The sequence below is a fragment of the Phyllobates terribilis genome, unplaced genomic scaffold, assembly GCF_046119375.1.
Source record: "Phyllobates terribilis strain yellow unplaced genomic scaffold, ASM4611937v1 Scaffold_10__3_contigs__length_209671492, whole genome shotgun sequence".
In the NCBI taxonomy this organism is placed as follows: domain Eukaryota; kingdom Metazoa; phylum Chordata; class Amphibia; order Anura; family Dendrobatidae; genus Phyllobates; species Phyllobates terribilis.
In genome coordinates, this window is record NW_027362770.1 from 191,941,066 (window position 1) to 191,955,159 (window position 14,094).

The 14,094-nt window shown below is 45.5% G+C and overlaps 2 protein-coding genes and 1 long non-coding RNA gene across 3 annotated transcripts; 1 reads left to right on the top strand and 2 right to left on the bottom strand.

The window, feature by feature from the left end:
* Positions 1-2,618: 2,618 nt before the first annotated feature.
* On the bottom strand, positions 2,619-3,561 carry LOC141164329 (histone H2A.J). The gene has a single exon (XM_073649462.1). The coding sequence runs from the start codon at positions 3,522-3,524 to the stop codon at positions 3,120-3,122; it is 405 nt and encodes a 134-aa protein (XP_073505563.1). The 5' UTR covers positions 3,525-3,561; the 3' UTR covers positions 2,619-3,119.
* A 273-nt stretch (positions 3,562-3,834) lies between these two features.
* On the top strand, positions 3,835-4,241 carry LOC141164330 (histone H2B 1.1-like). The gene has a single exon (XM_073649463.1). The coding sequence runs from the start codon at positions 3,861-3,863 to the stop codon at positions 4,239-4,241; it is 381 nt and encodes a 126-aa protein (XP_073505564.1). The 5' UTR covers positions 3,835-3,860.
* Positions 4,242-6,147: 1,906 nt separating this feature from the next.
* On the bottom strand, positions 6,148-13,794 carry LOC141164331 (uncharacterized). Its single transcript, XR_012250895.1, has 3 exons — positions 13,606-13,794; positions 12,294-12,588; positions 6,148-7,105 (listed from the first exon to the last, which is right to left on the bottom strand). It is a non-coding gene; the product is annotated as an uncharacterized lncRNA (long non-coding RNA).
* Between the last annotated feature and the right edge of the window lie 300 nt (positions 13,795-14,094).

Here is a 14,094-nt window from a genome sequence, read left to right on the forward strand (position 1 = left end):
TATCACTGTGCTTGATTGGCCCGCAAACTCGCCCGACCTTAACGCCATAGATAATCTATAGGGTATTGTCAAGAGAAAGATGAGAGACACCAGACCCAACAATGCAGACGAGCTGAAGGCGGCTATCAAAGCCACCTGGGCTTCCATAACACCTCAGCAGCCACAGGCTGATCGCCTCCATGCCACATGGCCGCATTGATGCAGTAATTGATGCAAAAGGAGCACCGGCCAAATATTGTGCATTTACTGAACATACATTTCAGTAGGACAACATTTCGGATTTTAAAATCATTTTTCAAGCATTCTAATTTACTGAGAATGATTTTTCTGTTTTCATTGGCTGTAAGCCATAATCATCAACATTAACAGAAATAACCACTTGAAATAGATCCCTCTGTTTGTAATAAATCTATATAATATGAGTTTCACTTTTTGTATTGAAGAACTGAAATAAATTAACTTTTTGATGATATTCACATTTTACGAGATGCGCCTGTACCTCTCTGCTGTCCAGAATCCCGGAGTATCAGCCATATCCTCCTTTTTCTCCTCTCGCTTCTTCAAGCTCAATGTGGACAAATCTGTACTCAATCTTTCCTCCGTCTCACGTATCCACTCTACCCTATCACAATAAATGACATCATATATTCCCCTGTGCCGGAAATTCACTGCCTTGGAGTACCCTTGACTCTGCTCAGTCCTTCAAAACCCACATACAAACTTACCACCTCCAGCTCAAAAATATTTCCAGAATCCGTCCTTTCCTCAACCCTCAATCTACTAAAATGCTTGTGCATGCCCCCATCATCTCCCGCCTCGACTACTGCAACATCTTCCTCTGTGGCCTACCTGCGAACACTCTCGCACCTCTCTAGTCCGTACTTAACTCTGCTGCCTCACTAGTTCATCTCGCTCATCCCCCCTTTACAAATCCCTTCATTGGCTCCCAATTCATCGATCTAAAACAGGGGTCTCAAACTCGGCTGGGTATATGGGCCGCACATGGAAAAAATTTGAATTTGGGGGGCCGCATTCTTTGTTCAATGTGACATTTTTAGTGATACCATTTTTTTTTGTATACACCTTTTGAACATTTTTTCCGTGTTTATTTTTTTATGGCTTGGGTCGTTATGGATGTGGCGATAATAAGCGTGCACTTTTTTGTGTTTACTTTAGTTTACATATAAAACAGCATTTTTAGTGCCCAATATTTTTTCATGCTTTATTTTTATTTTTTGGATTTTTACAATTTTGTTTCCCCCAATTGGCCACATTCAGTAATATTGTCTTACAATTAGCATCATATAGTAATAATGGCAAACATCTTGTAGTAATGTTCCCCATCCAAGTCCCCATCTTGTACTAATGTGCCCCATCCAGGTCCCCATCCTGTGGCTATGTGCCCCATCCAGGTCCCCTCTTGTGGCTATGTGCCCCATCCAGGACCCCATCCTGTGGCTATGTTCCCCATCCAGGTCCCCATCTTGTGGCTATGTGCCCCATCCAGGTCCCCATCTTGAGGCTATGTGCCCCATCCAAGTCCCCTCTTGTGGCTATGTTCCCCATCCAGGTCCCCATCTTGTGGCTATGTGCCCCATCCAGGTCCCCATCTTGAGGCTATGTGCCCCATCCAGGACCCCATCCTGTGGCTATGTGCCCCATCCAGGTCCCCTCTTGTGGCTATGTGCCCCATCCAGGTCCCCTCTTGTGGCTATGTGCCCCATCCAGGACCCCATCCTGTGGCTATGTTCCCCATCCAGGTCCCCATCTTGTGGCTATGTGCCCCATCCAGGTCCCCATCTTGGGGCTATGTGCCCCATCCAGGTCCCCATCTTGTGGCTATGTGCCCCATCCAAGTCCCCTCTTGTGGCTATGTGCCCCATCCAGGTCCCCTCTTGTGGCTATGTTCCCCATCCAGGTCCCCATCCTGTGGCTATGTGCCCCATCCAGGTCCCCATCCTGTGGCTATGTGCCCCATCCAGGTCCCCTCTTGTGGCTATGTGCCCCATCCAGGTCCCCATCTTGTGGCTATGTGCCCCATCCAGGTGCCCTCTTGTGGCTATGTGCCCCATCCTGGTCCCCTCTTGTGGCTCTGTGCCCCCTGTGCTGTTCTTCACACACAAAAAAAAAAAAAAATAGATGATTCTCACCTGTCCTCCGTTCCCTCGGCGTCCTTCCTGCAGATGTGGCCCGCAGGCACCACAGAGTCAGACCCCTTGACGATCCCGACCTGGTCCAGGAGGAGCCGCCGACAGCAGCGCTGCATTACCGCACAGAGACTGTCTCCCAGCACTGCATTTCCAATGCCAGCCGCTGGCCAATCAGAGGCCAGCAGCTGACATCTGCATATGGCAATGACGTCATACTCGCTGCGCCGACACGCAGATATCAGCTGCTGGCCTCTGATTGGCCGGCGGCTGGCATTGGAAATCAGTGCTGGGAAACAGTCTCTGTGCGGCAATGCAGCGCTGCTGTCGGCGGCTCCTCCTGGACCTGGTCGGGATCAAGGGGTCTGTGCCTGCGGGCCGCATAAAGCAGCCTCAGGGGCCGCGTGTTTGAGACCCCTGATCTAAAACAAAGCCATCCATAACCTTTCTCCTCCATACATCTCCAAAATAATCTACCGATATCTTCAGTCTCCTCTCCTCCACACTTATTTGTTCCTCACCCAATTGCCGCAAAGACTTCTCCCGATTATCCCCCTTCCTCTGGAATTCTTTGCTCCAACATGTCCGATTATCCACATTCGGATCCTTCAAACGTAACATGAAAACCCATCTCTACAAGAAATTTTACAACCTGCAATGACCCCGCTGCCACTGCAATCCCCCCACCTCCTCTCCAACCTACAGTCTCCTTCCCCATCATCCTGTAGAATATAAGCCTACAAAGGCAGGGTCCTCTTCTCTCTGTTCCAATCTATCATTGTTAGTTTACATTCTGTAAGTAACCCCTCCTCATGTACAGTACAACACTATAGAATTAACGGTGCTATATAAATAATCTCTGCTATAGAACAGATAATTCCTGAGATCAGCGGCGCCAGCTCTTGTGGTGACGGTGTGGGTGGCTCTTAGAAGAGCCTTTGGGTTGTGTGGATGATACAGGATCAGCGGCGCTCACTTGCTCTTGCCTGACTTGCTGCTCACCTTGCTGCTCTCGGTCTTCTTGGGCAGCAGCACGGCCTGGATGTTGGGCAGGACGCCCCCCTGGGCGATTGTCACCCCACCCAGCAGTCTGTTCAGCTCCTCGTCATTGCGCACGGCCAGCTGTAGGTGGCGGGGGATGATGCGGGTCTTCTTGTTGTCCCGGGCGGCATTGCCGGCCAATTCCAGGATCTCAGCGGTCAGATACTCCAGCACAGCAGCCAGATAGACCGGAGCGCCGGCGCCCACCCTCTCAGCATAGTTACCCTTGCGGAGAAGCCTGTGCACACGACCGACCGGGAACTGCAGTCCTGCCCGGGATGAGCGGGTCTTGGCTTTAGCACGGACCTTCCCTCCTTGTTTGCCGCGTCCAGACATCACTGCACTCACAGTTATAAGCAGATAGAGAAGTCTCTTGTGTGAGAAGTGTGATGACTCCTGCGCCTTTTATAAGCTGCTGCTGCTGCTGCTGCCCCGCCCTCCTCTCATGCCATTAGCTGGATCTGAAGTCACCTATAGAAACAAGACTTGTGGAAACACCAATGAGCTGCAGTGGGCGGAGATTAGTGAACATTGGTCACATGACTTTCTCACCCAATAGTACAGTGATCTGACAGCATTGCTCATTTGCATGGCCGGTCTATAAATACGGCCGCTCTGGGAGGAGCAGGATCATTATTCTCTCTCTAGTGAAGAGAACATTCTGCTGTCATCATGCCTGAACCTGCCAAGTCTGCACCAGCGGCCAAGAAGGGCTCCAAGAAAGCTGTGACCAAGACTCAGAAGAAGGACGGAAAGAAGCGGAGGAAGAGCAGGAAGGAGAGCTATGCCATCTATGTGTACAAGGTGCTGAAGCAGGTCCACCCTGACACCGGCATCTCCTCCAAGGCCATGGGCATCATGAACTCCTTTGTCAATGACCTCTTTGAGCGCATTGCAGGGGAAGCCTCCCGCCTGGCTCACTACAACAAGCGCTCCACCATCACCTCCCGGGAGATCCAGACCGCTGTGCGCCTGCTGCTGCCCGGAGAGCTGGCCAAGCACGCCGTGTCCGAGGGCACCAAGGCCGTCACCAAGTACACCAGCGCCAAGTGATCTGCTCCAAGCTCTGTACCCACAACCCAAAGGCTCTTCTAAGAGCCACCCACCTCGTCTACATCAGAGCTGTGGCTGCTTGGGTGTCCTGCAAGAAATTCCGTGCAGAAACGTATTGCAAAAAATATAGTTGACCACCAGGATGGATCCATGAAAGAGAAGTTATGCCTAACCTACATGTTAGACTTCTGAGAAGGTAAGTGCTATTATGGTTGTTGGTCATGCGTCCAATGTGATATATCTGGACTTTGCAAAGGCGTCTGACGCTGAACCACACAACAGCCAGAAGCCGGGACTCGGTCCAGTATGCAGATGGGTGAAGAACTGGTTAAGGGACAGGAAACATGTTTTAAATGGTAGATTTTCTAAGTATGATATTGCCAGAAGTGGGGACCTCGGATCTGTACTGGGAGCAGATGTGGGCGAAGCACAGAACTGTTGGGGATTTTGAATTTCCCGCCCTTTTTACTGTCCTTTTTCCACTTTCTATCATGAGGATGTTGGTCACAAATGGTTCTGATAGTGAAGTATACCCTACATATCCAGCTGTATACCCCCTTATAATGCTATATACCATCCATATAATGTTGTATACCCTTTATATAGTGCTATAGATCCTCCATATACTGCTGTAAATCATGTGGTGCTGTATACTCCCCATATAGTGCTCCGTATGCCCCCATATATACCAGATATTCAGATCCCACAGCCCCTACATTGGAGACCACCCTATTGATCATTTACAGTCCCCACAAACCCCTGCACCATAAATGAAGTGTTTCAGGAACTCATCCCTTCTCCTGAAACACCCTGACCCCACAATAAAGAGGTCAGATAAGGCAGATCACTGGACCACCACCTTGTTCTGCTGCTCCTCTTTATAAAGTGTGAATTCTGTCTGATGCAAAGCTTTTACCTCTACATCAGGTGATTCATTTAATAATCTGTTAGGTGGGGACCACAAGGATCTGGACTGGGAGCAGTAGGGGCCAAAAAGAGGTTTGGAATAATTATCTTTAATCTCTTCTTTAATGACCTTGTGAAGGAGAGTAAAGTTCCAGTCTACAGAAAAGGACTTGGGAGTTCTGGTTACAAGTTGAGCAATCAATATCAGGCAGCAGCAACAAAAGCAAATAAGATTTGAGGATGTATAAAGAGATCATTTGATCCCAATGTATTTGTGGCCTCTAGATATTTATAGAGGGGTAGCCTTTATAATATGGGATCCAGTTTGGGGCTCCACGTCTTAAAAGTATTAAAGGTGTCACCTAGATTAACATTGGCATGTTATGAAGGACTCCTGCTGGTCACCTCTCACTTAATGAACCCATTCTCTGAGCACTGGGTCCTAGTGCCCTCTGCCTCCAGTGTTCTCCTGGTAATGGGGGAGGATGGGCTGTTAACTCTTTCAGTGCTCAGCTGCATTTTCATGTTTCTCAATGTTCAGATCTGCACTTCCTCTGATGTTACACACCCTTTGCTCCCCAGACCAGTGGAGAAACCTGATCAATGAACTTTCAAAGACTGATCTATTTCTTGGTCTGAATCTCACATTGTTATTAATGGAGAAGCCAATCACATGTTTTTCACAGCAGGATCGGTTGCTGAGATAAATGAGCAAAGGACAAGATGGTGGGTATAAAGCACCATATAGATTTATACAGCACTATATGGGGGTTTATGGCACTACATGGATGAATACAGTAATTTTTATTTATATAGCGCCAACATATTCCACAGCATTTTACATTTTAGAGGGGACTTGTACAGACAATAAAACACATTACAGAATAACCTGTATAAACCTATAAGAGAAATGGTGCACCCCAAAAATGCAACTCAGTGCTAGAGAATGAATTAAAAGATATATATTTTATTTAAGTATAGTTAAAAACCAAAATCACTACAAAAATATAAAAGAAAGATCAATGGGTATGAGGTGAGAGATACATGAAAGAAAGATCACAGAGGGGCATAGGGGCTCTATATATAAGGGTGCATAAGGGTCCTTTGTATTAATAGATGCCAAAACGGCAGTATTCATGGTTTAAGCCACAAACATGCATGGACTCATAGGACAGTGCCATGCGCACAATTCAAATAGCAACCTAGTAAACAGTATACACATATATGTGCGCTCGCCACTTAACATGAGTCAGGCTTACCCATATGTATCCCGCTGTGATCGCGCCCCGACGTGCGTTTCACGTGGTAGGCTTCCTCGGGGGGCGGTGTGGTATGTATGAGGTCTCATGTCCATTTATATCCCCATCCTCAATCAAAATGTCCATAACAGCCATTGGTGACGGCGCACGCGAGCGAAATCCCGGCGTCCATAGGTCACTTCCAGCCATCGCGATGATGGCGCGGGTCAGGAAAGTGTTTCCTGTGATGTCATTTCCCGCGTCGCATCGTATGGATGCCTTCGGTGATGATGGTGCTGCAGGGACCCACAGCACGTGCGCACATCCAGGTGGCCATTTTCCTTATGGGCAAAAATGAAGGGCAGAACTCACCACTCTCTCGTCTTAAATCATTGTCCAATTAGTGGGTTGTGGAGAGTATTGGGACCGGGGGACCAAGAGAGGAGCATAGAGAGACAACAAACGGGACAGTCACAATCCGTATGGGAACAAGTAAATCTCATTAAATGGGACATCACTCAAATGCAATATGCGTCGGCATATGTGGTCCCAAGGAAGACAATCCTATATTTCTTCTGCGTTCCCAAATCTAGGACTGTGTTTATCTCCATATGCGCTCCATTTCTCACAGGATCCCATAATGGCTTATAGAGTTGAGGGTCACGTCCATCAATAGGTAGGGTATATAAATAGAGACATCAAAGATAATCTTGTATCCAACTATGGAATGTGAAAAGAGTATATAAAAATCAGTTAAAAGAACAACATACAAATTTAAAACCATTTGGAGAGAGAGGGACAAAAACACGGATTAGCTCTTATAGAAAAGGTGAGAACGATAGTTTTTCATTTAGCCCAGAGGGGGACATGGTGTCCAGAGCGAAAATCCAACGACAAAAAAAAAAATATATATATATCTTTTAATTCATTCTCTAGCACCGAGTTGCATTTTTGGGGTGCACCATTTCTCTTATAGGTTTATATACTTTATGATGTGGTAAAATCCCCTCTTTCCCCATGTATGGGATAACATGTGAGTTAATCACCCGTTGCGTAGGTATTATGCATATATTGACTATACTGTGTATTTTCACAGCTATTCAACCTGAACGCATGGACTATAAGGCACGTGAGAAAACGTGGCTTACCAAGCTAGATGAGGTATTTGGTGAGGAATCATGTGTGGTTTTAAAAACTGGAGAGACTGAGGACTTGATTACTAAGTTAAAACAACTTTATAATAAGAAAACATGGATATGGTGGAACAAAGCTTTCCTAGAGAGATATATTAAGGGACTGATTCCCCGAGGCCTTCGCGTGCAGGTTTTTCCTTCATTTACAATTGAAGATGAGGGGTTTAAGAAGGAGTGGGAAAACCTATCTAACTGCTCCAGGGGGTACATGGAATTATGAATCAAATCCAATATGACCACCCTGGAAATGATTGAAAGTGAAATCAACTCAATCCAGGTGACTTTGACAGAAAAACTTGACTCTGAAGCATTGTTGAAGGTTAATAAAGATCAGGAGGGGGACTTTGTGATATGGGAAAAAGAGATTGTGAATTCTAAGTCTAAAAAATATCAAAGGGATCTCTTGGATTACGCTGAGAACCATGTTTATAGATGGAGGAACAAACAGAGGTCGAACAATGCGACCCCCAGACCCCGGACACACTCTTTCTCATCCTTATCCTCAATGGATGAGGATCCCTCTACAAGCGGTCAGTTTGGCAATACTTATAAAGAGCGGATTGGTCAGGGAAGGCAAGGATCTAATAAGGGCAAAAGCCAGAATAAACGCAAACTAACACCACCCCAGTCCAAGGAAAAGAAGCCCAAACAAAGCACTAGTTTAGAGGTAATCAACCTTTCTGAACACGTATTAACCGATGCACAACGGGAAGTACTTAGCTTAGGTCTTACTTTTGTCCCTGATAACAACTTTGATTCTTTTTTAGCAATAAAAGACTTACAACTCTTTCTAAGAAAAGTAACTTTACGAAAACTTCATACTCGCCCGGTGAGTGGACAGGACCTGAATACCTTACAAGAGGAGGAAGCGTTAGCGGCATTGGAGGAGTTGGCACAAGAGAGTATCCCTGCTGCTACAGGTGCCTTCCCGTCCTCGGTGTTGCCTAGATCGACCACGTCCCCCCCCCCTTCTCCCTGTGCCCCCAGATAGAAATATTTAACAAACTTGTTAATGAGGATTTTAAAAGGATTCCCAATTGGAGGAGAAATGATAATTTGACGGGGGTCCAACATAAAGCCCTCAAGGAATTGAGGGGCATGAAGGATGTGGTCATAAAACCAGCAGATAAGGGGGGCAATGTGGTGGTCTGGCCGGCTCGGAGGTACGAGAAGGAGGCCTTTAGACAGCTGAGGGACCGTGAGGCATATACCCCTCTTACCCATAATCCCTTGAGTGACTTCTCTCAAACTCTAATTGATATTCTGGAATGAGCATTTGCACAGGGGATCATCCCCAAAAAAATATTTGATGGGTTGGTGGTACAGTGTCCGGTAGACCCTACATTCTATTTACTACCCAAAGTACATGAGAATGCTCTCGAACCCCTGGGACGTCCGATTGTCTCTGGCATAGGAGGGCTTTGTGACCCTGTGTGCAAATTTATTGAACACTACTTACATCCTTTGGTCGAAAACTTGCCCTCCTATGTCAGGGACACTACGGACGTCCTTAGAAAAATCGATGGTCTGTACTTGGATTCAGATATGACCCTGGTTACTGCGGATGTCGAATCTCTGTACACCAGCATTGATCATTCGGATGGATTGGAGGCAGTAGAATTCTTCCTTAGTACGAGTAACCTAGACTCTGCACTATGGCACCTTGTTTTGGAACTCCTACAATTTATTTTAACTCATAATTTTTTTACATTCAAAGACCGCTTCTTCTTACAGAGACGAGGCACTGCGATGGGGGCGGCGTGTGCGCCGTCGTATGCCAACCTCTTTCTGGGATATTGGGAGAGGGAGGTTGTCATTGACGGCGCGGGTGCCTCCTCCCATGCGCAGTGCTGGTACAGATATATAGACGATCTATTTATCATTTGGCAGGGGTCGGAGCCTGGGCTTCATGACTTCATCTGTGAACTCAATAAGAACAAAAGAAACATCAAACTCACTCACAAACACTCGAGGAAAGAGATTGACTTCTTGGATGTGAAAACAAGAGTGCAAAATAATGGTGTGCTCCAGACGGATGTGTACCGGAAGGAAACATCAGTAAATTCCCTCCTCCATGCAACATCGGCACATACTGTACATACAATCCGTTCAGTACCAACAGGTCAATTTCTTAGAGTGAAGCGTATCTGCTCCTCAGAGGAGATCTTTGAGGCTCAGGCTCGGGACCTGTCAAACCGATTCTTTGAACGCGGATACAGTAGGAGAGCTGTAAAACAGGGATACCATTGTGCCAAAAAAACACCTCGAGACTTGTTATTGGTGAATAAAAGTAAAAACTCCAAGAAAGATCCCCCTTTGAGATTTATCTCAACTTTCAACAATCAATGGCCGAGAATGCGACAAATATTACAAAAACACTGGCCGATTCTCACTACAGAACCTACTTTGAGGAGAATCCTTCCTGACCATCCATTACTTACCGCAAGGAAAAGTCGGAATTTGAGAGACATCTTAGTAAGGAGCCACTATGTGGCAAATCCTCCGAACCCGTTCGGTGCTGGTGTGCAGAGATGGGGCTGTTTTCCATGTGGATCCTGCATGGCATGCAGAAGCATCACTAGAGCTGCCTGTTTTTCATCTTCTGATGGGGGTAGGGACTATCGGATCACTCATTACATCTCTTGTAGTACGAGTTATGTTATTTATCGTGCCACTTGTACTTGCAACCTCCATTATGTAGGACTCACGTCCCGACAGTTCCACATACGAGTGAGGGAGCACATCAGAGACATTAAAGCCGCGAGCACGGCTGAGGATGTCTCTGTATTAAAAACCATCCCAAAACACTTTAGGTTACACCATAAGTGCAATACTGATGAAATTAAATTTATTGGAATAGGCAGAATATTATGTGGTATCAGGGGAGGTGACAGAAAGAAAATCTTAGCTCAAAGAGAATGTCGTTGGATTTTCGCTCTGGACACCATGTCCCCCTCTGGGCTAAATGAAAAACTATCGTTCTCACCTTTTCTATAAGAGAAACATAACATAACCTTCTTTTGAACCTGCTTGGACATCAATGTATAAATAAACCTTTTCTCTTTCATATGTGTATGAGATAGAGTGAACAGGGATATGGCTCTGAATCCCTATATGAAAATCTACTTATATATTCTCCCTGTGAGTTGAGCTTTTTTGTCCCCCTCCCGTTCCCTTCTTCCTTTTCCCCTCCCCCCCTCCTCTCCATCTTCACCCCCCCCTTTTCACCACTTATTCGTTTCTAATGTACTGATTATGCCCTCTTATCCCATGCTATCCAAGATCGTTTATAAACCCCTGTACATATCCTCACTCTTTGCATTTTTATCCTCCCACTGGAGGTTGTGTGGCTTTAAGCTTATGAGGTATATATATATATATATATATATATATATATATATATATATATATATATATATATATATATATATATATAGGGGGTGTGTCTTATAGATCTTATGTATACGAGGCGTCCCCCCCCCCCCCTTTTTTTTTTGTCATTTGCACATTCCCTCTTTAGGGGCATTGTGCAGGCATTATGACATAGTGGGGATGCTCTTTGTGGTCGGTCATTGTGCTATGCTTGCTGAGACCACTGATTTTGGGTCTGTGAGATGGCTATGGGGCGGTGGAGTGCAGGCTTGCGTTCCACGAAACCGGAAATGACGGCGGTGGAGCGCAGGCTTGCATTCCAAGAAACTGGAAGTGACGCCGCGGTGTGGATCACATGACCGGAAGTGACATACGTGGAGCGCAAACAGCGTTCCACGGCGTGGGAATGGAGCATACTGCATGGGAAGTGTTAGATTGTCTCGTTTTCAGGGGGTCTTATAATGGATTTTTCTATGTGGGGGTCTTAGATGTGTCTCCTCGGGGGGATCCTGCCTTGGGGGGTAGGGGATCGCTGTCTGCCCTTTATGGGGCGTTTGTGGATCGCTGGGGCATGTATGTGTGGGTGGGTTTAGCTCCTGCAGGGGGCATTTGCATATACGAGCTTTAATTGGCTAAAGTTCGCTGCTATTTACGGTGTTATCCAATGAGACCAGATGTGTCTCAAGGTACACACATGGGAATTATTTGGAATAATTGTACCTGAACATACTTAAGGCAATCAACCTGTGGCCATTTTGCCACTGCCTTTTCTATATACCTGCATGGAGGGTTACCATACCCTAGACCATTGATAATAATTTTTCTGTTACTCCCCTGATGAATCACTTGATGGTGAGGAAACGCGTTGGGAAACTTCTGTAGGGTCCATGTAGGGCTGATCAGATCTTTAGGGTCAGCTGTGGACTGCCCTTGTCAGGGCGGGAGCTTTGGGGTCCTAGGGACAGCATATGAGAACAGGGCATTATAGGGTCAGAGGTGGATGACCGCTGGATTAACCCTGTGCTATTCTGTGGAGAAATTCGTGCTGCAGGACCGGTGAGATTGTTCCTTTTCTTTCTACTTATGAATTTCCACTGTTTGCATATGATAGTCTCTCTCTACTATTAAGGAGTAAACATTATTGTAGTAAATTAAGGAACATATATCTCCTGTTGTATTTTCTGAACTAGTCCACCCCACTGGGTGAATAACATCCCTATTTGTTTGTTTGTGTGTATCTAGATACTATTTTAGATTTAATTATCCCATTAAAAGTTATATTTTAATTCTGCCATTTTTTGCTGTATATGTTTTATTGTGAGTCCGTAAAAGTGGCGTAATACCTCTGACAACATTGTTGACAGCAGTGATCTGGGTGTCCGAAATGCTTCCAGGGGTCTTCCCCCTGCTGATCCCAGGTCATTTGAGCACTCTTCCCATCGATTTGGGCAATTTTTAGGCCCTCTGCAGACCGCCGGAAAAATGCTAGTTTCCCATAGACTTACATTGGTCTCGTTACTCGGTCCTAGCACTCAAGCATTCCAATTTGCTCGACCCGAACGACGAGTACCCGAGCATTTTAGTGCTCGCTCATCACTAATAACAACCTATTCATACAACCTTTTTCTTGTAGGACACCTGTAAGGAATAAACAATAAACACAATTAAAACAATCAGCATCTCTTCAGCTGGAGTTTTTCGCACGTCTTCAATCAGATGTCTCTCACTAGGCTTTAACAGTTATTTTTTTCTACAAAGTCTTTTAAGGAAAATCAATAATAAAACAAAAATAAATAATAATAATAATGTTTAATAAAACAGGCACAGTAATGTCAGTCTCTTCAGTAGCATAATTCAGCACAGATTAGATCTTTTCGCAGCGCACTTCTATGCATACACAACCACCGGCTTTTCCTTCAATAATACACAGCATTCTTTATCCTGCATGGAGATGAAGGGGGGAGGGTTTGATGAGGGAGAAGATCCCTATGACATGATTCCTTCCAGTCCTTATCTTCCTGCCCAATAATACTCCACACTGTTAGCTCAGGGAGTTTATCTAACCTGTGTTTAGCTTCCCTCCTGACTTTAATTCAGTTCCCTTGAGATACAGATCACACACCCACTTTCTCTTCGGCTTCAGCCAGACAGTAAACAACTTCCCAACAATCCCCCTGGGGCTTTGCTAAAACACTCCCTGTCTCCTGTGACTGTGTTAACGTGTAACCCTCTAGTTGCTGGATGCATTTGGAGCACAACACTTCCTGTCTCCTGTGCTTGTTACTTCTAATAGTTGTTGGATCCTTTTGAAGCAACAGCACTACTTCTGCATGTCACAATAATGTCCTCTACCCCACATCCATCATAGTGTCCTCTGCCCACTCCATCATAGTGTCCTCTGCCCCACATCCATCATAGTCCTCTGCCCCACATCCATCATAGTTTCCTCTGCCCCACATCCATCATAGTTTCCTCTGCCCCACATCCATCATAGTTTCCTCTGCCCCACATCCATCATAGTTTCCTTTCCCCCACATCCATTATAGTGTCCTCTCCCCCACACCCATCAGAGTGTGCTCTCCCCCACATCCATCAGAGTGTTCTCTCTCCCACATTGTCTTCTTTCTGTGTACTGGGAAAAAAATAAACACTTACCTCTCCATCTCCAGAGCCTCGGGCTCCGAGTAACAGGCCAGATTGCCCTCATTATTACAGCCCAGAAAGGGTCCCACGCCATCTCCGCTGCACCGGCGGTATGTCTGCTCCTGGCCGTGCATATCCATGTCATAAATGTCTGAGAAATTCCCCTTCACAGTGAACCTATCAGCATGTTTTCTACATATGTTTTGTATTGCCACATCTGTAACTGTAATATTAAAAAAGCCGAAAAGGAAAAAAATAAAATGGCAGAATTCCTGTTATTTGGTTTCTTCATGTCCTAAAAAAATACAATTAAAGGCAATCATAACTTCTCATGGATTTCACCAAAATATCAATAAAAACTGCAGCTCAGTGCAAAAAAAACCTCTCACACAGGTTCATTAATATAAAAATGTGACCTGTCTCAGAAAGTAGCGACACAAAATGAATTTTCATTTTCACAAAATTCTGAATTTTCTTAATTATTAAAATGTAAAAATATCT

Excerpts from the sequence above, each read along its gene's own strand:
- LOC141164330 (XM_073649463.1), top strand. The coding sequence starts at position 3,861 with ATGCCTGAACCTGCCAAGTCTGCACCAGCGGCCAAGAAGGGCTCCAAG.
- LOC141164329 (XM_073649462.1), bottom strand. The coding sequence starts at position 3,524 with ATGTCTGGACGCGGCAAACAAGGAGGGAAGGTCCGTGCTAAAGCCAAG.